The sequence below is a fragment of the Leopardus geoffroyi genome, chromosome B2, assembly GCF_018350155.1.
Source record: "Leopardus geoffroyi isolate Oge1 chromosome B2, O.geoffroyi_Oge1_pat1.0, whole genome shotgun sequence".
NCBI classification, from domain to species: domain Eukaryota; kingdom Metazoa; phylum Chordata; class Mammalia; order Carnivora; family Felidae; genus Leopardus; species Leopardus geoffroyi.
The window spans coordinates 111,218,847-111,238,476 of record NC_059332.1 but is presented as its reverse complement, the minus strand read 5'-3'; the positions used below and the strand labels follow the sequence as shown (position 1 = coordinate 111,238,476).

The 19,630-nt window shown below is 35.5% G+C and overlaps 1 protein-coding gene across 2 annotated transcripts in view; it reads left to right on the top strand.

Annotated features, from left to right (window-relative positions):
- The window catches only part of TRDN (triadin), a 389,767-nt gene that overhangs the window by 214,886 nt on the left and 155,251 nt on the right, over positions 1 to 19,630 (top strand). The window contains exon 13 of one of the 2 annotated variants that reach the window (XM_045499455.1): positions 13,272 to 13,325. In XM_045499455.1, coding sequence (XP_045355411.1) covers positions 13,272 to 13,325 — 54 coding nt within the window. Of the gene's footprint in view, positions 1 to 13,268; positions 13,326 to 19,630 lie in introns of those variants that run through there. The other variant, XM_045499454.1, reaches the window with a different exon arrangement.

The window sequence follows — 19,630 nt, the reverse complement described above, 5'->3', positions numbered from 1 at the left end:
AATATTTGAAATAACTAAAATATGTTAATAATATCAAAACTGATTTATTTTAAGATGTACAATAAGTAGACTTTCACACTTTTATCGTTTCAAGTGGACAAGAAGTGATTTATAGATGTATCAATTTATAGATTTTGGCTAACAATTAAGATGGCAATAATTATTCTAGTCCACATTTAGACATTATTCTTTTCCTTGATGAATTTACATTACCACGTGTTCCATAAAGAGGATCAAACTTCTGTATAAATAATATATAATTTATATTTGTACATCTTAATGAATGAGATACCAGAGATATATATCTTCAAATACTGATTTACATAAGAAACTAAATATAGACATTAGGCAGTCACAGCAGACAGGCTAATCTTCAAAAATCGTTTACTCAATCAAAGAAAACACTATATTTAATAGTATGAAAGGGCTTTTATGACACATGCCAAATTATATATGGACTTAAGAAACTCCTGGGCATTGTATTCAAGGCTCTGAAAAATCATATTTTCTGCTACATAAGCATAAAAAAAAGTTGAATATTGTGAACGAATCCTTCACCGGGAAGATGAAAACATTTGTTCAGCGTTTTTGCTGGGATGCATTTTTTGCATACTCAGAGAGAAAGAAAATGATGATATTTCTCTTTTAAATTAAATTGGAGAGCTTCAGAAAACTTGATATGTCCCTTAAAATGGGGACTGGGGAGAGGCAGTTTCATGCATCGGTACTGTCTTACACCTGGAAAAGTCTAAGGTTAGAAATTGTCCACTGAGTGATCCAGAGCAGCAAAGTAAAGATGATATTGATGGGAGCAGGTTGAGGAAAACAAAGGGTTTTGTAGCAGCAGTTAAAAGAGACCTCCCACAACCATGGAACAACAGTCAGTTTGCTTCAGGGGAGGGATATCAAAGAATCTAAAATAGTGCCGCAGGAGAGAAGGAATCAATCATTTGGGGACATCTGACATGGACAAATGGCACCAAACTCAAGTTACACTTGAGCCAGGAAAGTAAGTTTGTGTTCTTTATCCTTGCTTCTTCCTCTTTGTTCCTATCCTGGAAGGGAGGAGGGGTGGGTGGAAGACAGAGTGAGGGAAAAGGACAGGAATCCCACAACACCCTTCCCACTTTTAGGCTTCCAAGCCCAAAGCAGGCCCAACCTGAGCTATGGCACAATTTTAAATTGGGATAAAAGTTGGGAGCTTTGATATTACACCAAATTTGGATGTTTTAAGTGCTTGGAAAAGGAGACATTGTTTCATTATCTGGGCATAACCAAGAAAGCTGTAGGGTCTTTCCCTAATTTTGTCTAAGGGATGGAGAAAAGTAAGTCTAGAGAATGAGTTTGCAGTGATAGTTACTGAAAGAGCAAAGTTTCTTTCTACCTACACCCATCTGAATACAGCATGTTTTAGTAACTCCTAACCTACAAAACAGAGCTGGCCCTTGTTTGTGTTCATCTACTTTTCTGTTTATCTTCACATGCAAATACTCTTACCCATCTAACCTCAAATACTATCATTTCCTGGGAACTTCCCTGATCCTCAAAGCACTTCTCTCTCTCCTTTGAGCCTGCACAGCAGTTCACCAGGACTTTGCTTAAGGCATTTATCCCTTCTATGCTTGCCTTTGTTCACATATGTTTCTCTCTCTCCCCTAATCTGCACATGCCATGAGGATAGAATGTGTGTATGTATCATTGTTCTTCCCTCATGCAACTCCCTCGATATGGATATGCACAAAACATTCTCTCTCTTTCTTGGTGATAAACTAAAACAATAAAACTTTCAAATAAAAAATGTGTGCTATCTTAAAGGATTAAAGAAAAGAGAGAAGCGTGGCAAAATATTAAATGTTTGGCAAAATGAATCTTAAGGAAGGTAAGAGTAGGACTGTTTCCTTTTGTAATTGTTTCATTCAAAATTCTTTTAAAACTTGAAAATTATAGCAACATAAGAAACACTAGTGTAATAAGAAATGTTTCACAAAGACCTCACCACCAGAAATCTGATAGGAAGTGGCAATATCATATCATATCAGGGTTCAGAACATCAGCCCTAGAGACACATGATTCAAATCCCATCCCAAACAATTTGGAATTGTGTGCCACCAGCAAATAATTTGATGGCTCTTTTCCTCCATTGCTTCATCTTTAAAATGTATTAACAAGGTGATCCACATGGGGCATACGGGAAGATTCTGAACTCCCCTCTACCACACACACACATGCTGGATCTACAATTACATATGGAACAGTTCCCTCTGAAAAATACCCGAAAACTGACATAACAGCTCCTTCACCACAGCCTATGAAAGGGCCACATCAAGATCCTAAGAGAGGCACCACCCTACCTTTGAAGCAGCAGCCCACAGAGGGATCTTACCAACCTGGAGGTTCTCCTTGAAGAGTGAGGGGTTTGTGCCCACATGAGCCACCCAAACCCTTGATATCTGCATCAGAGAGAAAAACCCCCAAAATATCTAGCTTTTAAAACCAATAGGACTTGCATGCAGGAGACCAAAAGGCTGTAGAGAACTGAGATAACACTCTTAAAAGGCTTGCATGCAGCCACATTTAGTACAAAAGCAGCACTTTGAAAACCGTTTGACTACACATAAAGGAGATTCACATTCTAAAGGAAGCAAACATCCAGATCCAGGAAACCTAGAGAGTTCCAAATAACATGAACACAAAGAGATCCACACCAAGACACTATAATTAAAATGTCAAAAGTTAAAGAGAGCGTATTAAAGCAGCCAGACAAAAAACAACTCGCTATGTACAAGAGAATTTCCATAAGAGTCTATCAGCAAATTTTCAGCAGAAATTTTGCAGACCAGAGAAGTGGCACAATATATTCAAAGGAAACATATGCTGAAAGGAAAACAAATTCTAATAAAGAATATTCAACCAGCACAGTTGTCATTCAAATCTGAAGGAGAGATAAGAGTTTTCCAGATCAGCAAAAGCTAAAGGAGTTCAACATCACAAAACTGGCCTTACAAGAGATGTTCAAGGGACTTCTTTAAGCTGGAAACAAAGGACACTAATAAGTAACAAGAAAACATATGGAATTATAAATCTTACTAGTAAAGGTAAATATATAGTAAAGGTAGTAGATTGCTTGTAAAGAAAGTGTAAACGTTAAAAGACAAAAACAGTACAAGTAAGAAACGCAACATAAAAGCATAAAATGTGAAAACAAAAATATAAAATGTGAAAAAAAAGAAAAAAAAACAAAACATAAAATGTAAGGGGAATAAAAAGTTAGTTTTGGAACAAGTTCAAACTCAAAACACACAAACGAAAAGATGTTAAACATCACCAATCATTAGGGAAACAAAAATCAAAACAACAATGAGATGTAACCTCACACTTTCTAGAATAGCTATTATCAAAAAGACACGAGTGAACAAGTATTTTTATTTTATTTCTTTATCTTTCTATTTTAGAGAAAGAAAGAGAGAAAGAACATGAGTGGGGAGAGCAGCAGAGGGAGAGAGAGAGAGAGAGAGAGAGAGAGAGAGAATTTTAAGCAGGTTCCGTGCCCAGCACTGAACCTGATGCAGAGCTCGATCCTATGGCCCTGGATCATGACCTGAACTGAAATCAAGGGTTGGTCGCTCAACCAACTGAGCCCCCCAGGTGCCCTAAGAATTAGCAAGTATCAACTAGGATGTGGAGAAAAAGGAATCCTTATCTACTGTTTAAAACAAGACTATGCTTGCAAAAGATTAACTCTATGATTAATGGATTTTTTTATTGAGATATAATTGACATACATTATGTTTCAGGTATACAACATAATGATTTGGTATTTATATACAGTGCAAAATGATCATCACAGTAAGTCTAGTTACCGGCCATCACCACACCAAATTACAGGGTTTTTTTTTCCTTGTGATGGGTACTTTTGGGATTTACTTTCTTTGCAACCCTCAAGTGTGTGATGCAATATTATTGACTATAATCACCCTGCTGTTCATTACATCCCCATAACTTATTTTGTAGTTCAATGTTTGTACCTCTTGAGCCCCTTCACCTGTTGCCCCATCCTTTAATTGCCCCTCGCATCTAGCAACCACCATTCCATTCTCAGTATCTATGAATTTTTTCATTTATTTTGTTTTATTGATTCCACATATAAATGAAATCATGCCGTATTTGTCTTTCTCTGTCTGATTTATTTAACCTAGCATAATTTCCTCCAGGTCCATCCATGTTGACACAATAAAAGCAAAAATCCCAGGCCTGTTCGCTCTCTCCCTCCCTCTCTCTCTCTCATTCTCTCCTCTCCCCTGTGACCTCACTGTGTGGCCCCAGATATGGTGTGTGATTTCCAGAACTTTTGTTTTCAAAGTTCCCTGATGGTTCTTGCTAAAGGCAACTTGCAATCATAATAAGAACCACAAAGCTCAGTCTAGCCACACATTGGTTGTTGATTGGCTGAGACCAGCCCCCAAAATAGGCTTTCTTCTATCTGCATCCAGATTCATATTCACAAATGTTGCCAGGGACTATCTATCTAGATAACAAAACAAATTCTCTCTCTCTTTTTTCTTAATTCTAAGGTTTATTTCCTCCTTTTTCCAGCATCCTCTTTCTTTGACCTTTTTGAAACCTTATTGATACCTTACTAGCCAATATTGTTCTCAATGGAAAGGCAACTTGAGGCTTTGTGTTTAACCCTTGGAAAAAACTGAAAATTTCATTCTTGTAATTTTAATTCACAACTCCATATTCCATATGACTTTAGAATTTCCTATCTCTTCAGGGGCCATATTTTCCTCCCAATGACCACTCAGTATTTTCACTTGAAGTTCCAACATTGTCTCAAACTCAACATGCATTGTAAACTTTAATTAAATTATGTTAAAAACAATTCTGTTTATCAGGCCCCAAACTTGTCATACTTGAGTAAACAGCCTTCATTTTCCTCTTCTGTACGTGTCAAACAAATATAAAAATACTTAATATCTTCTTTTAAATGTCTAACTAACGGTTTTCTTTCTGTTTCCACAAACACTTGCACAGTCTAGACATTGTCATCTTAAAAATAGAGTATTCAGTTTACCTGGCTTCTACCAGGTTATACCCTTTCTCCTAACAATCATCTCTTTAAAACATTGCTGTGCAATTCCCTTTATCAAAAATGCAATGGCTCTTAATGTTCTAAGAAAAAAAGCACATTTTGATTACTGAGATTTCAAGTGAATTATTTTGACCATAATTCAGTTTCAAACAATTTAAAAATTTTTATTTTCACTTCTCACTAACACCAACAATATTCTTCTGCCCCAGCCAGATTGATCAATAATCTCACTTTGCACCTTTCCTTCCCTCACCCCGCTTGTGGCTCTACATTCTCCTTCAAGACTTCTCTATCTTCTGCCTCCTTAAAAATTGCCAATACTAAGACTCAGAATACTATACTATTTACTTAGCATTTTTCATATAGTGCTCCTAATGGGTGAAACTAGTTCTTATATTTAGATACTATGGTGCCTTGTTCATAGTAAACACACAAACAACAAATATTGAATAAAGAATGAGTGATGGACCTCAGTGATTATTTGGAGAAATTTTTTCACATTTAATATCATTGGGTGTAGTTCATTCCCTAAACTCTGTTCAACCCAGGAACAAAATTTAGCAGAAAGTGTTTGCTTAAAAATATACCTCTGAATTCTTCCTCAGATTGCTTTATTTAGGACACTTTATTAAGGACTCCTTCTTTTTGGAAATCTTTCTAACTTATCAGTGTAATAAATCTACATTTTCTAAACCTTGCTATTTTTACAAGAAACTTAGATTTTCTTTGAATAACATCTTCAGATTTTGACATCTACAGTACTGTACAGAAAAAAAAGACTCAATGAGTCTGAGCAATTTTATGAAGATAATTGCTATCCATTTGCTTTACAATTTTCAGGTATATAACAATGATTTTTCAAACACCTTGTCTCCTTATCATTATTCATTTATTCATGCAAAAACATTTACTGAATGCCTTCTCAGTGCCAAGCACTCTGTTAGAGATTGATGACACAAATAAGAATAAAGCAGTCTTCACTCTCAGTTTTTCCTTCACTATGCTTATTATTTTATTTTTTTGTACAGTTACATTTACACTTACAATTGTTTGTTTACATAACATTTCCAAATTGGGTAATTAGACAAAAAGGGTGTGTGTTTCTTGTTTTCTAGAAAAGTGAAAAACAGAATGATAATATTCACAGACACTGTTTACTAATGTTAGAACAATAGGGACTGGTACTTTTTTAGGGGCTGAATTAGATGGTTCTGGTATATGGTATCATTTAATGAGGAAACCACTCCCCCATTCTATGTGTATGTTATGAGCTAGAGGATTTACCAGTACCTCATTAATTTTTAAGATTGAAATTTTAACTGGAAAATGTGGCTGAACAGTTAGAAATTGTTTTCATTGTGTTTGTGTGTGTGTGTGTGTGTGTGTGTGTGTGTGTATTGAAGTAGCTTATATTCTCAAATAAACTGACTTCTTAAAAAATATTTTGTTATATTTTTCATGAAGAATCTAAAGTAATCCTTACTAAACAAATAAATAATTTCTATCGGGAGGGACGCCTGGGCGGCTCAGTCAGTTAAGCGTCCGACTTCAGCTTATGATCTTGTGGTTTGTGGGTTTGAGCCCTGCGTCTGGCTCTGTGCTGACAGCTCAGAGCCTGGAGCCTGCTTTGGATTCTGTGTCTCGCTCTTTCTCTGCCCCTCCCCTGCTCATGCTCTGTCTCTCTCTGCCTCAAAAATACATAAACATTTTTTTAAAAATTTAAATAATTTCTATCGGGAAAGCAATAATTTTCTAAAACTATAACATTTATTTCAATGAAAACATTAAATATCTACTTGAGTCCTAAGTGTACTAGGAAGGGTAGGCTTCTCCTAAGAGAATCAGTCCAGTTTGGTGGTCAGAATGCTTGCTTTTAAAATTTTACCAAAGGGAATAATTATTTAATGATAAGGGAGGACTACCAATGTAAACCTCAATAATAAAAAGAAATAAATAATAAAAAAAATTGCTATTGAAACATAATATCATGTTATAAGCATAATTAAATGCCTATATAAAATATAATATGGGCAAAATTTTCAAATACTCTTATCTGTGTTCACAGTTATTGAAATTAGAAAGGTGGTGTAGAAGGTAGAAAGGGACCAGGAGTGATCAGCTGGGGCTATCTTTGCTTTTGGCAGATCTATTTAGGACTCCTGTAAGACAGGTATCTCTCTATTTGGCATTTCCAAGAATGTAACTTCATATATAGAATATATTCTATTATATATACATATATGTATATATATGTATATATAATAGAATAGAAGGCTAAATAATCTGTGTCTCGTTAATAACTTTTATTTTCATTCTAAAAATTTTCCTTCTTTTAGTCATTTAAATAAATTAATACCTTGGGCTTCAACTTGAAATTCTGAATTGTTAATGCTTAAGAATTCTTTCATCTTTACCACATCTATCCAGACAGCCAGATGGATGCCATGAGAGGGGAATGTACATTACTCCAATGGTAAATACTCTGACTGAATTTCAAGATTTTTTCCTGTACTTAATTCTGTCCAAATAATATAAGGAAAAGCTGGTTCCATGTGTAGAAACTATAGGTAGAAGCTGACTTAAATTTAATTAAAACATCAAAGCTCTTTCTTTTCAAGTTAAGAAATACTTAGAATGGTTTTGATGGAAAAGATATGTTTTCTTAAAGATTAAGAAAAAATCAAGGGAATATTTTATCAGACATTGAATAATCTTTTTTTTTCTGAATTAAACTCTATAATGCTAAGGTATTAAGTTAAAGGCCACTTTGAGTCTAAAACAAAATACATTGCTTGATGAAATAAAAATTTCCTGGGGGGAAAAGAAAAGCTAAATTATGCTACCTATTGTAAATGATGCTGCCAGTTTATTTAGATTTTTAACCTCTAGCAATAACAGATTATTTTGATAAATTATTCATGTTTCTGCATTGTGCACCTTTTGCAATTTGCATATCTGGCAGCAAATAGGCCCTCCTTTCAGGTTTCTGTCCCCTTGGTCAGACAGGATGGCCGAAGGCTGCTTCATGATTAATCTCATCTCAATAGGGTAATTGTCATACTCAGATGAAGCAATGTCTCTGAAATATGCTTCCCTAGAGCTATGAAGTACAAGAGGCTCATTTTAAGAGCTTTTAAGCATAGAGTAACTTTTAGTTTAAATGTTAACCTTTCTCTATTTCGGGAATATCTACATCTAAAAATATTATATTTTATAAGAATAGAAAACAAAATTTAGGGCTTAATTTAGCAGTTCACTAGATTGAAGGATGATTTCTCATCAGTGTCTAGAATCTTTTTCAAAAGAGGATGCATGCTTTTTGAGGAATCAAAGAGGGCTCATATTGCTGGCTCAAAGTCTGGCTGCTGAACCAGTAAATATTTCTTTCTTTCCTGGTTTATAGAAAACTTATTCAACTTTTCTGTTTAGTTTTCTCACCTAATAGCAATCTAAATATCCTGCAGTACTAAAATTAGCAAGACATGGCCTTGAAAATATGTTTCTGGTTTTTTTTGAAAATTAATGAAAGAAAATTGATTCATAATTTAAGGCCTAAAGAAATGTTTGGTTCATGTCATGCCTTTAAACAGAATTCCTAAATTTCCAAACCCATGCAAATTGTTGTTGATTTGTTTCAAATAGTGAAATTCTAAAAAATTCCAAATTGCTGCCAGGATTGTAGCAGGACTCACTCAGTGGGTTCCTACCTGAAAAACTGAGCCCCCAGCACAGCGGTGTGTGGCCTTTGTACAATTTTTGCTCCTTTGTCGCCCATATATGGTAACACACAGCCTGAATGGGCCATCTATGTTACAGAGTCTTGAGGACTGTCACCCACGGGCACATAACCAGGTTCCCTTCCCTTGCCTTAAGGTTTTCACCACATTACTTACGGAGGAGCGCTACCACAGGATCACATTATTATATAGTGAAAATGAAGTTCTGAAATTTAGAATTAAAACATTTTCTGCATATAGCATGATAAATGATCAAAGAGCAAAAAAGGTTGAATTAGTTTTTATCATCTTAAAACTGAAACAGATTCCTGTTTTGTTTTGTTTTTATTTTGAGAGAGAGAGAATGAGAGAGAGAGAAGAGAGAGAGAGAGAGAGCACAGAGGGCCAGAGAGAGAGGGAGAGAGAATCCCAAGCAGGCTCTGCATGGGGCTTGATCCCAGGAACGGTGAGATCATGACTTGAGCTGAAATCAAAAGCCAGATGGACACTTAAGTGACTGAGCCACCCAGGCACCCCCAGATTCCTAAGTTAAATGTCTCATTTAAAACTAGTCAATTAGAGGGGCGCCTGGGTGGCGCAGTCGGTTAAGCGTCCGACTTCAGCCAGGTCACGATCTCGCGGTCCGTGAGTTCGAGCCCCGCGTCGGGCTCTGGGCTGATGGCTCAGAGCCTGGAGCCTGTTTCCGATTCTGTGTCTCCCTCTCTCTCTGCCCCTCCCCCGTTCATGCTCTGTCTCTCTCTGTCCCAAAAATAAATAAACGTTGAAAAAAAATTTTTTAAAAGAAATCAGTATAGGGGTGCCTGGGTGGCTCAGTTGGTTAAGAGTCTGACTTTGACTCAGGTTGTGATCTCGCGTTTCACTTGTTTCAACCCTGTGTCTGGCTCTGTGCTGACAACTCAGAGCCTGGAACCTGCTTCAGATTCTTTGTCTCCCTCTCTCTGTACTCCTCCCCGCCTTGTGTTCTGTCTCTCTCTCCCTCTCTCTCTCAAAAAAAAGTAAACATTTAAAAAAGAAAGAAAACAATAAAAGAAGTCAGTATAAACAGAGTCCTATAGACGAAGAGTTCGATGAAAAGTTCATGATATTAAAGTAATATTTAAACTTGTGTGTGAAAATTGATTCCTTAACAAAATATTTGCAGAATCATAATATTTTTTCAATTTTGTAAATTGGACTGTTCCATGAGTCTTATCTGATTCATGACAATTTGTTTATATAAACACGTTTCAGGAACCTAAAAATACTAACTTACTAACTTCTCTGATGATTTTCTGCTAAAACATTCCAAGTAAATTATACTGGCACATTAATCTGGGTCTATCCTGTCTCCTTATCAATTTCAGTATTACAAGTTTTCATTAATTTTCCTATCATCTGATGTTTTAATTTAAATCATCGTATTTTATTTAAAACACATAACTATAAAAATTATCAAATAAAAGCTAGAGAATGATGAAATCATTTGCTATAATAAAATTTTCATTTGGGATCCATGTAGAGGAGATAGCGAGTGATACAGAGAAAATAAGACTGGCCATCACTTGATAATTATTAAATGGGTGCTAAGAACATGGAGCTCATTATACTTTCTTCTTTAGTTTTATATATATTTGAACTTTTTCCAAATAAAAAGTTCCTTTTGCAGATGGCAGTGATAAAATCCAGAAATATTATTTATAATAAAGATTTTATGGATTTGATGTGTTTTCAGTCTTATGCGATTTTTGGTGTGGGTTTAATGCTGTGCATTTATTGTCTCAGAGTTAACTGCTTCCTTAAAGACTTGTGGTTTTGAAAACTGAAATGCTGTACACAAGCAGATATCAAATCCGATCACCTGTGCATATGTTCTCAATAGATTTGAGGCTGATGTCAGGTAGATGCAAGTTGGCAGACTTGTTGGAAAGCATTTGGTTTTAAACTTTTAATTTCTACTAGGATGTAGTTAATATAATAGTTGTGAATCAATATAAACTGACTTAAAAGCTTGAGATCAGAGAAAGAGTAAATGGAATTAGGAGTGATAAATAATATTTTACTGCCACAGACTTGAGAATTAGCTCCATTAAAGTTATTCCTTTGTGGGTGGACATTGTCTGTAGAATGACCCCTTTGAAATAACACCTTTTATCTGTGAACAGTATCATTTTTTAATTTTTTTAAATTTTATCTTAGAAAGAGAGAATGTGTGTGTGAGGGGTGGGAAGAAGTGGGGAGGATTTGGGGGGAATCGGACAGAATCTCAAGCAGGCTCCACCTTTAACTTGATCTCATGACCCTGGGATCATGACCTGAGCCAAAATCAAGAGTTAGATGTTCAACCTACTGAGCCACCTAAGCATCCCTGGGAACAGTATCTTTAATGCATCACTGTGCATTAGCAGATTGATGGATTTTTAGGGAGTGGGGAAGAGGGAACAGAAAGAAGAGCCCATAGGATACGAACCCTTAAAACATGCTCACTCAATGTGCACACAGTCTGATACCTGGTAAGGTTAGTGAAGATGTGACTCTTAAGAGTCTGTCACCTGTCAGGATACTCAAATGGAAAATGCTGAATGGTCAGGGGCATGATCTGATCCCTGCCCACTGAGGGAGAAAGCAGATGACAGAGTAACGAATGATCAACAGGAGAAGTAATAGAACCCTAAGAAAAGTTCCCCATAATTCACAGTTGGGTGTATGGAGTATTCCAATAGACTTAGGTGTGTAGGGATCTTTTAGGAGCAGTGATCTGAGAGAACATAAAGGAAAAAGAGAAGATAGGAAAATCAGCTGTTAAAATTCTAAAGTACTATACTGACCACAATTTTTAAATCTTCTTTTTAAAAATTAGGAACTACCTTACAATTCTCTGCTATGTTAAGATCTTTAAAGAAGGAAACACCATAGCAGGCTAGGGTACTTCTGATGATCTTTTGGACCTATTCTTTCATCCTTTCATCTATTTTTTCATTTACCAATATTTATTAAGTGGCTACTAAAAGCTAGTCACTTAGGTTAGAGGAAGGTTAGGTAAGGTTAGAGGAATACTTAAAAATTCAATATCTGTATATAAATCTTGGCTAAGTATTGAGGTGATTTATCCTAGGTGTGACAAAAATAGCACTAGCATGAAGCTGGCATGGATTTTTCCTCAAGAAAAAAAATGACAATTAATAATAATGAGATTATAGGTAAAATCAAATCAATTTAATTTGGCAAAAGATATTTTCTCAGAATGATAAATAGGGTAATAATAAAAATTATATGTGAGTCAAATAAGATTTCTTTTATAAAATGCAGAATAAAAATTGGCATTTTCATAATCCTGAAAATTATGATATAAATGAATAATTAACCCACCAACAAGAGGTGAAGCATAAGTTAGAAATTAAACGTCTTTTGTTTGCCCAGAAAAACATGGAAACTTTGATTCTTTGCAAGTTATTCTGACATAATCTTATAACTCTAACAGTGTAATATTAAATAAGCTGTAATCAACAGTTGATGATTAAATGAAAGATTGAATATATATGTATATATATGTGTGTGTGTATATATATATATATATATATATATATATATGTATTAGCTACCACATTTACACATTGCTTAATGTATACACATAATAGGTCCTAAGTAAGCACATGATGAATGAATGAATAAAGATCAACATCTATAACAAATGACCAAATCTTCATTCCCATATTATTAAATGATAATTTAATTATCAAAAACTTACAGAAGATAATTATGAAATCATTATTGAGTAAAATGGGAAATAAGCATTTCTATTTATAATCTTTATTTCCCCTTTACTTTTCATGCTAATTAAATAATTAAGTAGTTATCATATGTGTTTTTGTATCCTGTTTCTTTAAAGAGAAAATTCTGAAAAAATCAGAAACCTAAGACAAGAAAGAAGAAAGATTCAGAATGAAGTTTTCTTATTCCGTCACAATGCATACTGTCACCCGGGACCTCATGAATAGTGGAGTCGTGGCGGGCATGCCAGCGGTACAGGGAATGGCATCTTGAGTCGGACTGGTAGTGCATATTGGAAGTTCTGGACTTTATCCACATATTAGTCACTCAGTGAACTTCTATGAAACTCTTTATGTCTACCTGTTCCGTCCATTTCAAAGCACTGATAATACAGAAATAGTTTACAAAGAATTCTGAGATTTTCAGATTCAGGTGGCAAACAAATGCGAAGTGTGCCATGGCCAGACAACAATAAGGCAGTTTTGGGAAACTTTTTTTTTTTTTTTTTGGTCTCAATAAGCTTAATTCTTAATGATCCCTCTAACAATTGTATTCATTTCATAACAAAAATTCCGAGTGCCAAGGGCAATGTTTTTTATGTCTGTTTTTGATTTTCTACTCTCCCCCTTTTGGGGGGTTAAATATCTTTCGGAAATAGATCGCCATGGTAATTTATTTTTCTTTTTCTTTATAAGAGCCAGGGAAAGCTCCTGAAACCAAACAAGGGACTACAAAAGTTGCAGCACAAGGTAAGCAATAAAACACTTCAAACATTCTATTTCTTTCTTTTTAGAAAGTACACAGCACTTTAAACAAAGCAAAAGCTGTTTATTGCAGAATAGCACCATCTGCTGGGTTATTACAGAAAATATTGTTGCATTAAAATACACATTTCAAGTATTTTATTTTTAGTACTTGGAGGAACCATAAAGGACCCAAGAGTTAGTATGTTGACTCCAAGTTTCAGTCATGTCAGTTTTAGTTATGTTTCTAAAAATAAGCCATATATTGATAGATGATAGAAAGATTGGTAGAGATTTGCAAATAAATATAATTATTCCAATGTTTCCTTTGTGTAACTTGTGTCAAATTAGAAAACTTAGTCAGAATGTTATTAAGTTAATATTATTTCATCTATATCAATATTGCAGAAATTGGGTTCTGGATATGACTGCAAAGTAATCTCCCTAGTTTTTAGGAGCCATGTGAGAAAATCAGTTCCATCACTTACAAATATTTTGGAGTCATCAGAAGTGGTTTCCTTTAAGAGATCTTTAAAAACATACTGATTCTTTAAAGCATCAGTTTGGGAAAGATACTTCTTTTAAACAATTTTTCTATAAAGTTATTTTTTAACCATCATCCAAAATCACATCCTTTGAGAAAGCTATTCTAAATCTTGTAACTCCAAGTCAACAGACTGGAATATGAATTATGTGACCATTATTCTTAAACCATGAGGAGTAATATGATGTAAGTATAAGGGAAGGACACAAGTATTCTGCCTTTTGTCATCTACGAAAACTTTGCAGAATTTAGGGGGGAAAAGGGGTAAAATGTTTAATAGAGAATATTTTTTTACTTTTTAAGTTTTTATTTTAATTTGTTAGTTGACATCCAGTGTTATATTGGTTTCTGGTGTACAATACAGTGATTCAACAGTTCCATACATCACCCAGAGCTCATCATGACAAGTGTACTCCTTAATCCCCATCACCTTGTTAACCCATCCCACCACTCCACTCCAATAGAGAAAATCTTTACTTTCTTGCCCACTATATTATACAATATCAAGCAATAAAGGATATGCATTTAGGTGGTATTACATTTGTTTCTGGGAAGAAGGCCTTTGTAGCAGACTCCTCAGCATATGACATATAACATGGTTGCATTTAATCCTGGACCCAACTATGTGCAGAATCATCCTGGTAAATACTGGTTACATGGGTTGACTGCATTCCATTCCACTGACCCAATGATGTTATTTATAAGTAATGTATACTAAGAGGGCTAGGAGCTATAATACTAATTTTTAATTTTCATTTGATCATCATTTGATCATTTCTTTGTTTAAGAAAACAGAATCTTCTTTAGGAGAATTTTAATAGACAGTATAACAAATATTACGGGAGGCAGAAAGGACAAATATTATCACTTTTGGTTTTTATTCATGAAAATGCAACTCGGAGTCAGGTCCTCAAGTATCATGGTTAATATATAGATGTTATCATTAAAAACAAAACAACAACAGCAACAAAAAAAAAAAAAAAAAAAAAGCAAAACCAACCAACCAAACAAACAAACAAAAAAACACTTGCCCTGGGACACTTCTGCTTTGATTGAAGCTTCTGAGGACTTCGTGGTATGGAACTGCCACTTGAGGCAAGAGTTTAATGCTGCTTTAGTCTCATATTAGAGGAATTCAAGGGGAGGAAATTGCAGAGATATCTGGAAACTTGCTTCAAATTTGAGCTTCAGATCTTGGGCTCTTCATTTTTGCATTCCAACTATGCTGGACAAGGAAGCCTCAGAAATTATTCTTTTGGAATAAAAGACTTACTGTTGAGTCTTTAATACCGTGGAGTTTCAAAGTCTTGTTAGAGCCATTCTTTTAAGAAATTAGATAAGTGTGTTGATTAAACATAGTGCACAAAGCACTGTTCACTAGAATGGCAATGACACATAAAAAGAGGGACACTTCAAGCAGGAATAAATGTCACTTGTGTTGTGCACATCTTCCATAGATCTTTCTTAGGTTTTATAATACCATAGTCATATTATTAATCATGCATAGAAATAATTAATATTTGCATATACTTTATTAGAAGACAGAGCTTAAGCACAATTGGCAGTATTGCTCTAGCAGAAGCTGATATTTTTGAAGTAAACAATATCTTTTTTTTAATGTTTATTTATTTTTGAGAGACAGAGAGCGAAAATGAGAGAGTGAGTGGGGAAGGACAGAGAGAGGGGGAGATACAGAATCTGAAGCAGGCTCCAGGCTCCGAGCTGTCAGCACAGGGCCTGATGCGGGGCTCAGACCCACAAACCGTGAGATCATGATCTGAGCCGAAGTTGGACACTTAACTGACTGAGCCACCCAGGCACCCTGATATTTTTGAAGTATAAAGTGACAAAATTGATAATGATGCTTATATTGTGGTAAAAGACTAGAATATATCTCTTCATTTATTTATTTTTTAAACTTTTTTTACAAAGGGAATATTTAATATCTAGTTTTATATAAGCTGTGTGTAAATATGTAAATATTTTGCTCTATTATTAATATTTATCACACATTTTTTAGAAGTATATTAAAAAATTTAAGAAAGTTTTGAGACACTGAGAAGAATATGAAAAAAATGACTCTGTACTATAGATTATAAGTTGGAGATACAAGAAATTGAAATAATAACATAAATAGAATATCATGTAATGCTGAATTGACTTGTAGAGATAATAAATGTCATATTAGTTAAGACAAAGTGATTTTTAGTGAGTTGGGTTGAGGGATTCTTAATGGATGAGGAGAGGATGACTTCATGTGGGCTTGGAGCATGACTAAAGAATAAACTGGCAGTAAAAAAGCATTGCTAGTGTAGATGGCTTTAAATAAAGAGTTAGTGATAATTGTGAAAGGTTATTGTCATTATCAAGTTATGAGACAACCTCAACTATGACGGTGTCAGTGACTTCGGAAAGCTGCAACTAAGTTGGATATTTTGAAAAAACGCTAATTGATAGAAGATACACAATGAAACAAGAGAAGATTAAAACAGTACTGAGCTTTTAAGGCTGGGTGAATAGGATGATTTAATTGTCAAAAATAAGTCCCAGGGAGGGCACCTGGGTGGCTCAGTTGGTTAGGAGTCTGACTTCTGCTCAAGTCATGATCTCACAGTTGGTGTGTCTAAGCCCCGGGTCGGGCTCTGTGCTGACATCTTAGAGCATGGAGCCTGCTTGAAATTTTGTGTCTCCCTGTCTCTGGGCCCCTCACCCACTCGTGTTTTGTCTCTCTCTCTCTCTCTCTCTCTCTCTCTCTCTTTCTCTCTCTCTCTCTCTCTCTCTCTCTCTCTCAAAAATGAATGATCATTAAAAAAATAAAAAAAATAAATCCCGGGGAAAGGAACTAACTTAAGGGAGAAGATGAGGATTCATTTTTCGGTGGATTTATGCTGAGCAGATGGAGGGTCATCCACGCAGTGAATTTTCTGTATAGCCCGTAAGAACTAGGTGGGAGATCAATCTGATTCATAGACATTACATAATAAATTGTGTTGAAGAAATGGAATTAGACTAAAATGGAAAAGTGAGAAGAAAAATAGGAATTTTTTAAAATTAGGCAGATGCAATGGTTGGGCAGACACCTGCTGACAATGAAATGCTCAAGGAAGGACAGAAGTTATAACAGAAATCACCTTAAAAGATGAGTCTATAGGGGCGCCTGGGTGGCGCAGTCGGTTGAGCGTCCGACTTCAGCCAGGTCACGATCTCGCGGTCCGTGAGTTCGAGCCCCGGGTCAGGCTCGGGGCTGATGGCTCAGAGCCTGGAGCCTGTTTCCGATTCTGTGTCTCCCTCTCTCTCTGCCCCTCCCCCGTTCATGCCCTGTCTCTCTCTGTCCCAAAAATAAATAAACGTTGAAAAAAAAATTAAAAAAATAAAAAGATGAGTCTATACGCATCATATATTCATCTGTGTTAGCTTATTTCCAGTGGCTTTTTTCTCCCCTTTGGATTTCTAAAGCAAACATTAAAAGTCTTTGATATATTGTAGATAGAAAATAGAAAGAGAACAAGACAACTAAAATGTTAACCATTGCAGTCTCATTGGAATATGAAAACAAAGAGTCCAATAATGAAGAATCATGTCTACTCAGCAGATTCAGGGTCATCGAGCCACATAATCCAGTGAAATAGAATTAGGCGAGTTGAATGAGAGTCTGCAGTAGGACACATGGAACAAAAGTTAGAAAACCGTTCTGGAAGCAGCTGGATCCCGAGAGCCTGGTTTGGATTAACTTCTGGAGTGGAATCCAGCTTGACAGACCACATGGCTTTCCAGATGGCTGTGAATAAAAGCCACTCATTTTAAGGAACACAGGGCAAGAAGCAAAGCCAGTGTCAACTATGAAGGAATAGGCCAAACTTTTTCATTCAACTCTTGTTACTGTAGAGTTTAAAACCAAAACTATTGAAGAATATGAAAGTAGGAAAGAGGAACACTTATATACGTACCCACATGCCTGCACTTGCATATGAATGCGTTGTTCTTCTTAGATTATTTTAGAAATTAAAAAAAAAATCTGCAAAAGATTTTGCCTATTTTTGGAGGGCTTTTCTTCTCTGTAGAATTCAGAAGAGATAACGGGTTTTCAAAATGCATTCATGTTCTCAGTCCCTTTTGTGGCATTGGTTGTCCTCAACGAGTGTGTTTATTGCTGAACTGGTGAAGTTTAGGGCCACTCTCTTGCCAGGGTGTCTCCCAGGACTCTCTGGACAGCATTTTTTTTCTTTAAAGTTTATTTATTTTGAGAGAAAGAGAGAGAGTGCGCTAGGGAGGGGCAGAAAGAGAGGGAGAGAGAAAATCCCAAGCTGGCTGCATGCCATCAGCATGAAGCCTGACCTGTGGCTTGAATCCACAAACTGTAAGATCATGACCTGAGCCAAAACCAAGAGTCGGACACTTAACCAACTGAGCCAACCAGGTGCCCCTACTTTTATGGTTTTAATTTATATTTTATTCATATATATATATATATATATATATATATATTTTTTTTTTTTTTTTGAGAGAGAGAGAGAGCATGAGCTGAGGAGGGACAGAAAGACAGAGAGAGACAGAGACTCCCAAGGAGGCTCCACCCCATCAGCATGGAGTACGATGCGGGGCTTGATTTCATGAATCACAAGATCCTAACCTAAGCTGAAATCGAGAGTTGAGCATTTAATCAACTGAGCCACCCAGCTGCCCCTGGACAGCAATTTTTTAAATTTTTTAAAAAATTTATTTATTTATTTTGAGAGAGAGAGAGAGAAAGTAGGGGAGGGACAGAGAGAGGGAGGAAGAGAATCTGCACTGACAGTGCAGAGCCCAATGTGGGGCCCAAACCCATGAACTGTGAGATTGTGACCTGAGCTGAAACCAAGAATCAGACACTTAACTGACTGGGCCACCTAGGCACCCCTGGACAGCAATTTTTAATTTGTGAATTTGTGTTATTTTGCTTTTGTTTAAAGAGCTCTCTACCTAAATCCTTTGATCCAACTTATTAGAGACTCAAATATTGGGAAATAGTGTCAAGATAATTATATAGGAGAAAAGCAAAATATGTCTCTTGCAGTAAATTAAAGGACAAATCCATTTCACTTTTTTTCTTTACTATACAAATTCCAGGCAAAATACAAAAATTAGTGAATTCCAGAATCAAAATGTTTACTTATTGGATGATTTTGAAAGTTATAAAGCTTTTTGGAGGAAATTCATACTTATAAAGTAAAGCACTAACAGCAAATAAATCTACTGAGTCAAACCTACAGGGTTTGCTGAAATTATGCCTCATGGCTTTGAAATCTATCAGGTGTTGCTCATATCTTCCAATTCTTTGTAGTTGTCTTCATTACTATCCTCATTACTATCCTCATTGGAATAGACAGATGCTTTAACTTAAAAAATATTATAAATGTAGATCCTTTATACATTTTGTGTCTTACAGTTAAAATCCTATTAAAAGGAACAAATGTTACAAGGTAGAATTATTTTGGTTATAAAATAATTTTTTACTACAAAAGTAACAATGCTTAATGACATTTAGAAAATAGAAAACAAAATAACAATAAATTAAATTAATAAATTTAAAGATATTCCCTTTCAGTCTTTTGTTCCTGACTTTTAGACCTCTTAGTTGTTTTCTTTTTTTTTTTTATTTTTTTAAACATTTATTCAGTTTTGAAAGGCAGAGAGAGACAGAGTGCGAATGGGGGAGGGGCAGAGAGAGAGAGGGAGACACAGAAACAGAAGTAGGCTCCAGGCTCCGAGCTATCAGCACAGAGCCCGA